At 50.9% G+C, this 12748-nt stretch overlaps 1 protein-coding gene across 1 annotated transcript in view; it reads left to right on the top strand.

Annotated features, from left to right (window-relative positions):
* Positions 1-12748, top strand: part of LOC111723119 (cadherin-23-like) — a 299920-nt gene that overhangs the window by 279634 nt on the left and 7538 nt on the right. The window contains exons 19-22 of the mRNA XM_023509484.1: positions 1040-1112; positions 2547-2663; positions 6449-6561; positions 7739-7846. Of these exons, the coding sequence (XP_023365252.1) occupies positions 1040-1112; positions 2547-2663; positions 6449-6561; positions 7739-7846 (411 nt within the window). The remainder of the gene's footprint in view (positions 1-1039; positions 1113-2546; positions 2664-6448; positions 6562-7738; positions 7847-12748) is intronic.

The raw sequence follows: 12748 nt of genomic DNA, 5'->3' as shown, positions 1-12748 counted from the left end.
CCCTGAGAAATGAGGCTCTTGGAGCATGAACTGCTGAAGATCTGTTGTGTAAAGACCACACAAGGGGGCTATGACTCAGCCTGACTCCCGAGCTCTGCAACGGGGTTCTTAGGGATAGAGGAGAAGGCTCAGAGCTGGCTCTCTTGCGAGGCTTCCTGGAAGAGGGGGACAGGGAGGAATTCTTGGTGAGGGGTTGCAGGAGCAGTTGGTGAGGATGAGCATTGTAAAGGGTAGGAGGGCCTCTTCTCCTTGCTGAGGAGGGGTGGGAGTGGAGGTGCAGCCGGGACAGGAGACAGAGGCTGCATCTGGGCTCAAGTTTCCCCAAGATAGGGCCCACCCCACCTGGCCCTGTTCAGTTCCTCAGCCAAGCACCATCCTCTGGCACTGAGGAGGCACTGCTCCGGAGCTGACGGGCGTGGGGCCCTGGGCCAGGGTTTGCCTAGGGACAGGAGCGGCTGTTCTTGTGTATGTGGAAAGGTCTGAGTGTACCTGCCTTTAGTCAGCCCAGGGCAAGAGTAAGGCTCTGGGGACCCCCTGCCCCTGGCCTGCCACTGCATACTTCAGTAGCTATGGGTGGGGTGTTCCCTTTCCCCTTCATTCTACAAGGGTCCTGGAACTTTCCACCATCATCTTGGGTGAGTGGGCAGGAGGTCAGGGTGGGCACCCTGGGTGGGGGCTTGCGAGCTGAGGGTGGGAGCTGGTGTAAGCTTGGGGCTTAGCTGGAAGACCAAGAGTGAGCCGTGAGCCGGGAGCCGGGAGTGGCTGGCAGTCCCCTGCTGCCTTCATTTTCCATCTCCCCGTCTGTTCTTCCCTTGCAATGTGTTTCCCCAAGGCCTGTCCTACCTCCTTGAACCGTAGCCTGCCAGAGGGACAACTGACCCACTTGCAACACCCTACCTAGCTCTAGTTACACATAGAGGCCTGAGGTCCTTAGTGCCAGCTGTAGCCAAGCTGACTCCTAACTCCTGGCTGCCCACCTTAGACAGCTGACCAGCCCAACTGCTCCCTAGATCCTGAAAGCTGCCTATTTTCCTTCCAGGATGAGAATGACAACCCTCCTACCTTCAGCAAACCTGCCTACTTCGTCTCTGTGGTGGAGAACATCATGGCAGGTATGGGCCAGGTGCAGTGGGGGCTGGGGCATGGGCAGGGGCACCTGAATGCAGGCAGCCAGCAGTCACAGCACCTACAATGTACAAATGCCAGCTTTGCACAAAAATTCAGGGAGACCCTGGCTTTATATGTCTGTTTCCCAGGCCAAAACTCTGTGACAGGTCAGGGAGCCTTTGGCAATGTCTAGTTAGAGCACCTACTGGGTGCAGAAGTCCCTGCACACTTGGTCCCCACTCTCCTGCGGCTTTGGTCTAGTGGAGAAGGAGGATTAACTAAGCAATCCTGATTAAACAACCTCATGTGTGCAAAGAGTTCTCAGACTAGAGTGCTGAGAGGCAGGTTCCACAGGCCATGATTCATATCCAGTGGCCTTGAGAGATGGCACGTGTTCCTCTTTGAGGCTGAGGATGGGAACCTCATGCCTGGGTCAGGCCTCAGGTGGCAGGGCGCAGCCTGCAGACCTGGGACTGCAGGCTCCATACTCAGACTTCAGGGGATCTCCTGTCTCTGTGGCAGGCTGGCAGTGTCACTCTCACACCAAGAGTGGACTGTCTCAGCATGGAAAACACTCATGTTGGGGACTGATATAGTAGCTGAGGAGAAAGGGGATGGCTAGAGTCAGGCACAGCTGAGGTCAGGGACAGTGGATTCAGAATGGTAGGTCCAGGGACAGCAGAGTCAAGGAAAGTGGAATCAAGGGACAGCAGAGTTGGGGAGAGCTGGAGTTAGGGGCGATGGATTCAGGGACGGTAGAGTCAGGGACAGTAGAATCAGGGAATACCTCAAGTCAGAGGCAGTGGAGGCAGAGGACATTGGGGTTGGGACAGCCAGAGTCAGAGATGGTGGAGTCAGGGGATGTTGGGCTTGGGGACAGTTGGAGTTAGGGATGGTGGAATCAGGAGATAGCTGGAGTCAGGTGACAGTAGAAGCAGCGAACAGCTGAAGTCAGAGGCAGTGGACAGGGCAGCTGGAACAACTGATTCCCCCAAGCCAGGATTTACAGAGCTGGAAATGGAGGTGAAGGACTTAACTGGACATTAAAGAGAAAATATAAACCCTTATAAATTCCCTTGTGATCAAGATAAAATGAGACCAAAATTGAATACAATAAATGTAGAGTAATTTAATATGCAGCTTCATTTCCTTTTTACTTAAAAGCTGGTCAATCTGAGTGCATTTAAAATATGCTGGCCAGCCAGGCGGGGGCCAGGGAGAGGCCGTGATGTCCACTCTGCAGTTGGGCCAGGAGGGGAGGAGAGGAGGCACCACAGCCTAGGAACTATGCATGAGGACCCTCATCCTGGGCGCTCCAGTAGGCAGTCTTCCCACCTCCTGAGAGCTTGTCACAGGAGGTCCCCATCCTGGTCCCTGGCCTGGGGTTGTGAGCCTGGGAGCCACAGTGAGCAGCCCCAGTCCCTCCTTTATCTCTAAAGGAGCCACAGTGCTGTTCCTGAATGCCACGGACCTGGACCGCTCCCGGGAGTACGGCCAGGAGTCCATCATCTACTCTCTGGAGGGCTCCTCCCAGTTCCGGATCAACGCCCGTTCAGGTGAGCCCCACCCCACCCCAGTGCCCTGGTCTCCAGCACCCTCCGCTGACCATCCATACCCCGCCCCTCCCTTTTGGTTTTAAGCAAGCCAGCCTCAAGCACCCAGTTTTTCCCTTGAAATATTCACTTGAGTGTGATTGCTGCTCTTACTCCAAAAAATCACAACATGAATTTATCCACTAAAGGATGTTTTTCAAGGTTGAAGAGCCCTATTAAATAGTTTAAAATCTGTTACATTTTATGAACAGCTGGTTAACGCCCTACTCTTCAGGGACACCTTTATTCAAGTCCAAGTGTCCCCTTCCCTCAACTGTCGACCTCATTCTTGAATCCTGGCTTCTCACAAAGTTGTATGCCTCAGTTTCACCACCTGCAAAGGAGCATGATCGTATTGGGACTGTTGTGTGGATTGAATGAGTTATTATAAGGAACACACTTAGAATAATCCCTGGCATAAAAAAATTACTATCATTATTCTCTTTTCTTTAATCACCCAAGAGTCCCCATCCCTGGCTCCCTGCTCAGCCCAGGTAACTCTCTTATTTTTCTTTTATCTCTCCTTGCACCTCACTCCAGCTTTCTCTCCTCCTTGAAGCTGGGAGGAAAGGTCACCAAGGACCACCAAGAGACCCAGGTTTTTCAGCCAGACCTGGGAAGGAATCCAGGACCTTGTGCGTTCATTCAGGTGTTCATTCAGAATTCCAGGGGCCTGCTCAGAGCTAGGCACTATGCTAGGTGCTATGGTACAAGAAGGAGTACGATATGGCCCTGCCCTCATGGAGTTCTAAGTCAGCACCCCTCTTCCAAGTACTCATTTCTGTATGAGTCAGGGGACTCTAGATGCTAAATAGATAAACTCTGATATCTCAGTGGCTTAAAACAATACAAATTCTTTTTTTTTTTTTTTGAGACAGAGTCTCACTACGTCACCCTCAGTAGAGTGCTGTGGCCTCACAGCTCATAGCAACCTTAAGCCTTTGGGCTTAAGCAATTCTCTTGCCTCAGCCTCCCAAGTAGCTAGGACTATAGGTGACCACAACAATGCCTGGCTATTTTTTGGTTGTAGTTGTTATTGTTGTTTGGCAGGCTGTGCTGGGTTCCAACCCGCCAGCTCAGGTGTATGTGTCTGGTGCCCTAGCTGCTGAGCTATAGGCGCAGAGCCAACAATACAAATTCTAATCCATACAGTAGTCCCATGCAGATATTCGGTGGACACCCTTCCACAAGATGATTCTGGGACCCAGGCTCCTTCCATGCTGTGGTTAAGGTCCCTGTGGAAGGCAAAAGGGAACATGGACTATTGAGCAGGGAGGAGGGAGGCCATGGGCCAGACCTGGAAGTAACATGAGTCATTTCTGCTCACATCCCATTGGCCAGATCAGTCAATGGCCTGCCTAGACTCAAGGAAGACTGGGAGCAGCTTCTCCAATAATAATTCTACCTGAGGAAGGAAGCAGGAATCTTTGATAGACACTAACCCAGCAGGATATTAGGTCTTTCTGTTGTCCCACACTCCCTGGTTGAAGTCAGCCTCAATCCCTCTTTTGTCTCCTTTCCCTGGGAGCTCAGGGAACAGATAGCTGATGCCGATGTGTGCAAAGGCTTGAGCAAGGGGACCTGGGCCATGATAAGTCCTTTTCCCCACCCTTTAGGAAACGGGCATTCCACCCTCTGCAGGCCCACTTTTCCAGGGGGCTCAGAATAATATCAGTGAATATTAACCACTTGCCTGTCCCTGTTCTAAGTGTCCTGACCAACATCATTTCACTTCACCCTCCTCCCCATTGTGTGAGGTAGTTATCCCCATTTTCCAAATGAGGAAACTGAGGCACAGAGAGGTTAGATAACGTGACTAAGGGGTCACAGAATGTGAACTTTTGACTCCAGAGCCCAAATTTCAAACCCTGCATTATACAAAGCCACATCAGAGCCACGTCCTACCACCCAGATGCAGCGGTGGCTCTTTGGCCTTTCAGCCACTCCTCATTTCCTCCCTAGTCAGAAGCTCCGGCTCCACCTGGGGCCTTTAATGATGACATGGATATCTTCTTGCTGCCCTAACACAGCTTCTTCAGCTCCAAAGGTATAAGTGTTTTCCTCTGAGCTCCTTGGTCAAATTAGCCAGGCCTGCTCCACAAAGGTGGCCTAATTGGATCTAATTTCCCAGACAAGAGAGGCCATCTATCATGCCGACAAGTTCACGTTTAAAACTTTCTAGAGATTAATTTCTTCCTCACCCTGCCAATTAATCGACACCACCCAGGAGGGAGTGTGGCTTGTCAGGCAGACCTTTGCCTGCCTTCCACTCCTGGCCTTAGCACCTTCACTGCCCTATCCCGCACTCTACCCACCCCCAGGTTCCTGCCCAGCACAGCACAGACCAGAGCACAAGCCAGCATGCCACAGAGGGAAATGTCAGGGTAGAAGAAGTCCTAGGGACCAGCTAGCCCAGCTCCCTTATTTTATGGTAGAAGAAACCAAGCACAGAGAAGTTAAGCAACTCGCCCCAGGTCACACAGCTCAGACATTGGGCAGTAAAGATGGACAGAACATAATCCCTGCCTCTGAGGAACTCTCAGACTCCATTGGAAGGAAACAATCATTTTCTGAGCATTGGAAGTGTCACCTATAGTTATTTCAGCCTCACAACACCTCTGATTTGAAGTCACACTGATCTCCATTTTATGGATGAGAAAACTGAGGCTCAAAGAAATTAAGTAGGTTTCCCAAGGCCAGGCATCTGGGAAGGAAAATGATAAGAATTCAAATCTGGGTCTCACTGACCTCAAAGTGTAGCTCTCTCTTACACTGAGGAGATATGGTAAATGGCCCCCCTGTGATGATGGTGCCGAGGACCCTGATAATGACTCACACCTGCTCCTAAGAGCTGACTATGTGCTTGGCTGTGAACTCCATGTTCAACACCATCAAGCTGGTAGCTTAAAATGTACCCTGGCGGAAGTATTTACACCCTGGAAATCAACAAATGCCTTTTTATTTGTGAAGGGGGCAAGTTGTCAAATTTACTAGCACATCAATGCCAAGGTGACATCCATTATTTCAGTTACACTAAAATACAAAGAAATGTCAAACATGGGCTGACAAAAAAATGTGGTTTACTTTAACTGTTCATATTTAACAGAATAACTTATTTATATGTTTAGCAATTTCAAGGCAATATCATTATGCCATTCCCAAGATAATTAGGGAATTATCCGTGACTATTAATTCTCAGTGCACTATACGTTGAACTGTCCAATAATGAGTCACAAGTGAGAACACACGTGGACTACTGGGTGTTTTTCCTTCCTGTTGTATTTCTGTAACTATATAAATAAACAGTGTCTGGCACTGTTCTAAGATTCCACGATATTCATTAAGTTAATCCCACAACAGCCCCTATGCAGTAGGTCTTATTATTGTTGTTCCCTTTTGACTATATGAGGAAACTGAGGCACAGAAGATTTGAGTAATGAGTTCTAGGAGATATAGCCAGTAAGATAATGTGACTGAGTTTTAGGCCTAATGGCCCTTCTGCCCTGTTTTCTAGCACTTCCCCTGATCAGTCTAGATTCCCCACATCTACAAATACCTCCTCCTCATGGGGTTCTAGTGCCCAATGTGGGCTGCTGGCTCTGAGGCCTGGTGCTCTCCCTTCACCCTCTCGAGCACCATCTCCCCAGCACACACAGCTGCCAGATGACTACAGCCTGCTGCCATTGCTCTGGCAGGCTCTCGCCCTGGCCTACCCAAGCCCTCTCACAGCTGCTCTCCTCCCTCCACAGGGGAGATCACCACCACGTCTCTGCTGGACCGAGAGACCAAGTCTGAGTACATCCTCATCGTTCGGGCCATGGATGGGGGTGTGGGCCACAACCAGAAAACCGGCATCGCCACCGTGAGTGCCTCCAGGCCACTGTTTCCACCTCATCTCCGGGTTGCCCTCTTGGGCCTGTGGGCCCTGGGCATCCTGAGCCAGTGTGTGGAATGAGTCAGGTGGCAGGTGCAAACTCATCATCAGCCAAGGTCAGCCTGGGGGACACCACAGCTGTAAGGAAAGAAGATTCTATCATCTGGAATGTGGGGCATTCAGAAGGAGCAAAATGAAATACTTCCTCTCCTGCCCCACAGGCCAGTTGGGCAGATGGCAGAAGACATATGCCCCATAGGCCCCTCCCTGCCTTGGCACCTGCCAAAAACAGAAGTAGCATTCCTGCCAGGAGGAACAGCCCAGAGAAGGAAGCAGAACCCTAGAGGGCCCTTAGCGATGCTAAGAAATGATGCCTTGGTTTCCCAACCATGAACTAGGAGGACCAATAGAGGCCGAGAGCCCATATCCCTGGTCTTGTCACCCCTCCCCCAGTGCACCCAAGAATAGAAAGCTAATAAGGAAAATGTGGGGGCCTGAATGAGCTCTTGGCTACAGAGGAGACTGGGGGAGTGAGAAGCAGGAGGACCAGCTGACAGGTCACTTGAGGCACCTCCCCTCCTTATCCCCTGTTTGGTGTTTTGGCTCTCCCTGGGAACCCATCTCTTGACCTCTCTCCATGCCCGCACTTACCTGCCACAGCCACCCCCATTATTGTCCAGCTGGAGGGACTGGGATGTTATCGCCTAGCTAGGGACTTGGCTGAAAAATCCCTAGTGTCCTACTCTATCAAGACAGGCCCCTGCTAATAGGAATAGGAACCCTATAAATAATTTACCTGATGGCAGGTGAGCAGGGAAATTGCTTGGCTTGTAGCTGAGACTGAGAAGCTCAGGGATTCTATTAGATCCCTTACCCTGTCAATCATCTTCACCCAAGACTGGGAGTGAGGGGGAAATTCCAGGTCCTAGCAAGGATTTCAGGGGTCAGCACATCCATTCTTCTGCCTCCTGATGGACACCACTTACTCTTGTTTTCCTGAAGGGGCCTGGCTTGCTCCAGGCCCTGACTGAGGCTCCAGAGTAAGGGGAGCTGCTGGAGTTAATGCCAAGATGGCCAGCAGGCATCTGAGTGCCATCCCCCGGGGCACCTTGCCCTGAGTCATCTCAACTGGGTGCGTCCCACAGCGCCCCTTGTGGGTTCACAGGTGAACATCACGCTCCTGGACATCAATGACAACCACCCCACCTGGAAGGATGCTCCCTACTACATCAACCTGGTAGAGATGACGCCTCCAGACTCTGATGTGACTACGGTAAGTGTGGCGGCTGGACAGCAAAGTGGCCAGGAGACCTTTCCCAGGAGTGTGTGCGCTATGGGCCTGCCCAGGTGGGCCTGATGGACTTGGTGTTCTGGAAGCCCTCTTGCATGGTGAAAGGGAGTCAGAGGTCAAGGGAAAGCCCTCATCCAGCCTCCAATGTCAGTAGGCTTCAGGCTCTGTCAAAGGGAGCTTCATGCAGCCCAGGACAGTGACGGGGAGCTTGGGCTGATGTGGTTTATAAGCCCCACATGTCCTGAGACTCTAGTACTCTGGCCACTCCCTCAGGAGAGCTTCTGCCCTCAAATGGTACAAGCTGCCCCCATTGTCTTTCCTTCACCACCCTGTCACTGTGTCCATCAGCCAGAGGCAGCTCCCCTGGACTCCAAGCCTAAACTCAAAGGCTGCCTCAGCAAGGGACTTGAAGTTCACCCCAGGAACTTTCGGGCATAGGATTTGCCAGGTTTGCACAGGCCCTTGTGTGTGTTGTGTGCATGTATATCAAGGCGCCTGTGTGTAAGAGTGTGGCTTGAGCTCCAGAGGGGAGACATAGCCAAAGCTATGGGGAAGCTTAGGAAAGCCAGGGTCGAGGGCCCCACTTGATCTGCTCAGTTCTGAGATTCACATTTGTAAGTTTTCTCTGCCTCCCACCTGGTACCCCATTTGGGTTCACTTGGGGAGGTTTGTCTCCAAATGGTCAGCCCCATTGCCACCGCCCAGCCCTGAGATGGACGTGAATCCTACAAGCTCACATTAGCTCTATGTATTAAACACCTGGGAAATGCCCAGCTCTGTACCCAGAGCTTCTCAAGAGTTCTCTCTCATCTTCATACTAATGTCACCTACCAAAGGGATTCTGCTCCCATTTTACTGTGGAGGAGATGCAGACTTAGAGTTCAAGGGATGTGCCCAAGTTTCCAGAGCTAGTAAGAGGTGGTGTCAGGACTCATACCCAGGTCTGTCCAACGTTGAAGCAAAGATTAGAAAACTACCTGGCACCTTCCTTATTCCTCTGTGGCTCAAAGGATACCCTGGCAGGTGGCCCAGGTCCTGAGGAACTAGAGAACTTGGGTGGGATGGGACAACCAAAATTTGGTAAATTTTACACCCAGTAACCTTGGGCTAATGATGCCTAAGCTCTCGCCCTTCCCCTCATCAGCCCTGCCCAGTAGTGACAAGGTCCACCTGAATCTAGGTGGAGAGGAGGCCAGCCTAGATGGAAGGACAAAGAGAGGGAGGAAAGCGTTGGCCATCACACCTGTCTTGCCCACCTTTCCATATGTTTAAGATCTGACTGGCCCTCCACTGCAGTATGGGTGTCCCCTCCCCAGTGGCACAGGGCAGGGGTGAGGGATCTGGAAGGTGGAGACCAGCATTCTTGGGAAGAAAAATCTGATTTTTCAAAGCCCCAGTAGGGGGATTCCTTCCAGCCCAGAGCCAGGTTTGGAAACCGCTCCTGTGGGCCATTTGCACAGCTCTATAAAGCTTTCCGGTGGGTACTCTCTGCTGCCACCACATGGACACTAGCCCAGGACAACCTCCTCTCCACCCCAGCCAGGAACCCCAAGAGCTGGGGCATCTCTCAATACCTGTCTAGTCAACTTTTATCTTACCCTGTGTTTCTGGGAAATTCTTCCCAGTGGGAATTAAGGGGCAGGTGAGGAAGGTGGTTCTAGGAGAAAGTGGCTGTATCTGACACCAGCTGGGGTGGTGCCATTGTCAAACAGTCCACCTGGAGGACAAGGACTAGGTCTGCCATCCAGGACTGCACTCAGCTTGGGGCATTTGTGAGCTCTGGTCCCCGTGGCCTTCTCCTGATCTGCCCCCCGCCCCCCGGTCTCACATCCTTCTGAGTTGTAAGCAGAGTCAGACGATGGAGCAGGGGCTTCCTCGCTTTCCTGGGACCCTCAACAAGCTTTCAATGAGCATCTGTGTGCAGGTCCGAGGCTTGCCAGGCTGAGGGTATGGGAAGCAGCAACCCTCCTGCCCTGCCTTTGAGGAGCTTCATGTCACCCTTCTGCTCAGACCCTACTGGCTGTCATCTCACTCTTTAGAAAAGCCAGAGTCCTTACCAGACCTGCAAAGCCTGCAGGACCTGCCCACCATTTACCTTTGAGGAGACAGATGTGTGAGCACAGTCTGCAGTATAGAGGGGACTGGGCTGTTCTACCCCTGCCAGGGGTGGGCACCGTGTGAGGGCACTTGAGATTTTCAGTGTCCCATGATAATGTTGGAGACCTGAAAAAAAATTCTCAAAAAGGGCAAAATTAAGATGAAACTTGTTAAGTTAAACAGCTACCAAATGAAATCTGGCAACTTCAGTTAACTATGAAATTTAGTGTTTGTGAAGCTTCCGTTAGTTTGAGGACAAATTGGAGATTAGAGTTTCTAGACTTCTTGAGAATTTTGCAGAATTTTCTGAAATTCCCGGTTGTGTATGATGATTGCCAGGAAATGAGAAATCAAGAAGTTCATACATTAATCAAGTTTGTCAGGGAAAAATACTTCCCTTTGTATTAACCTGGATAGAAGTGGAACACATTATTCTTAGTAAAGCATCACAAGAATGGAGAAACATGAATCCTATGTACTCAAATGTGATATAAGGACAATTAATGACAATTAATGACATGGTGGAGGTGGGGGAAGGGGAGAGCAGAGAGAGAAAGAAGGGAGGGGTGAGGGAAAAGAAGAGCAGAGAGAGAGAAGGGGTGGTGGGGTCTTAGTGTGTGACACACCTTTTGGGGGCAAGACACAGTTGTAAGAGGGACTTTATCTAACAAATCCAATCAGTGTAACCTGGTTTCTTATATCCTCAAATAAAAAAAAAAAAAGAAAGAAAAATACTTCCAAAGGAATAGTCAAAAATTATTTTAAATTGTATATCTATAAAGCATAAGTCTGGGCTCGATGCCCATAGTTCAGTGGTTAGGGCACCAGCCACATGCATAGAGGCTGGAGGGTTCAAACCCAGCCAGGGCCTGCTAAGCAACAATGACAATGACAACAACAAAAATAGCCAGGCACTGTGGTAGGTGCCTGTAGTCCTAGCTACTTGGGAGGCTGAGGCAAGAGAATCACTTAAGCCCAAGAGTTTGAGGTTGCTGTGAGCCGTGACAGGACAGCACTCTACAGAAGGTGACATAGTGAGACTCTGTGTCAAAAAAGCCTAAGTCCACACATACATGGGTATCTTTTAATACTTTAGAGAGGGCCCCCTGAGGCCTTTTATGGCCTCACAGCAGGCCAAGGTAAGGCAGGGCTGTGGCAAATGTGTGAGTCAAGGTGACCGCAGGAGGGAACTGCTAACACAGAGGGTCGTGTGACATCAAGGAGGAGGTGATACTTGAAAAGTCTGAACCCCTCCTGACTCATCTCCCACCACCCTTCTCACACCTACGGCGCGCACACACACACACACACACACACACACACGCCTCCCAGTTGTCTGCACCCACCCACTCTTTCTACCGCAGAGATTGTGCTCCAGCTCTACCCTTCCCCAGACTGCTCTTCCTCACTCCCCTACCCTGTGCGTTCCACGGCACGTTCTTTTTCCTCTGTCCTAACTTAAAATGTCGCATCTTAGAGGAGCCCTCCCTGACTCCTGCCTAAACTAGCTCTGCCCCTCTCTATAGTCTGTTTCCTTCAGAGCTGGCTCCACAATCTGTGCTTATTTGTTTGGTAGGTTAGTTGCTCATCAAGAGTCAGTATGCTTTGGCGATTAAGCTACCCCAGCTATGACACTTACCAGCTGTGTGACCTTGGGCAAGCTACTTAACCTCTCTGTGCTCCAATCTTCTCATCTAGAAATGGGGCCAGTAAGAGTGCCCACCTGATAGAGCTGTGGTCAGTACTCGAATGAGCCAAAACACAGATCACACTGGGGCATGGTGGCACAGTGGATAAACGGTAGCTGCTGTCATCATCATCCTCATCAGCCTCCCTAGCTGTAATCACACCTGTCTTGTTGAGTGTGAAACCAAAGTGCCAGTGTGGTAGGTATTCAAAATATTTACTGTTGAGGGCTTGTTAATCTAACCTTTCCTCGCTTCCCCACTCATACCTCAGCTCTGCCAGGCCGGGCTGGGTCTTCCTTGTCAAAGGGAGACTTAGCCTGTGTGGCCTAGGACTTCCCCAAAGGTCCCTTTAGAGGGGGTCCAAGGTCACACAGCTGGGCCCAAGATCATACAGCTGGGAAGTGGCACAGCTGGGTTAGTATGGTAGCTTAATCACCAAACTATACTGCCTCTTAATAAGCAAATAACCTCCAAAATCCACAGCCCCAAAGCCCCAGGGGCTTCTCAGAGCTTGTGTGCAGACAAGTGTGTGCCCACGTGCGCTTTCATTCAGGTGCATTTGGAGTCAGCGGGGCATGTGATTCTGTGCGCCAGGTGTAGCCTGGAACATGGGCACTGAGGACGTCCACCTGCACAGGCATGCTCTTAAGGAGTGGCTGTGTCTCTGCAAGTGAGATTTTGGTCCAGCTCTCCCTCCTGGCTTCTGCAGCCTCCTTCAAGGACCTGGCTGATGGGCATTGATTTAGAGCCTTTCAAAGCCCTCCAGCAAAATAAAGGAGAGGGGAGAGGGAGAGAATTATTCCCCGTCAGGCCAGGAGAAAAATGACGAGCGTGAAATGGAAAATAAATGAAGGGAAAGTGGTGAGATTCTACAAAATTGCCCAGAGGGGAACCTGCAAGAGAGGACACAGCCCACCCTTCTCCTGTCCCCCACCCGACCCCATGAACCATGGAGTGGACCAAGAGGTCCAAAATCATTGCCCACTCTCAAACCAGGGCCACTTGGCTGCAGGAAATACACTGTAGCTGTTGTATTCATTGTGCTGTCTGTGGTGGGAGTTTATACATGTACCCAAGAGACAGTGGGCCTGGGTTAGCC

Source organism: Otolemur garnettii, unplaced genomic scaffold (assembly GCF_000181295.1).
Source record: "Otolemur garnettii isolate 467f Iridium unplaced genomic scaffold, OtoGar3 scaffold00008, whole genome shotgun sequence".
NCBI classification, from domain to species: Eukaryota; Metazoa; Chordata; class Mammalia; order Primates; family Galagidae; genus Otolemur; species Otolemur garnettii.
Note: the sequence above shows the minus strand (reverse complement) of the source record. Positions and strands in the feature narration are given on the sequence as shown.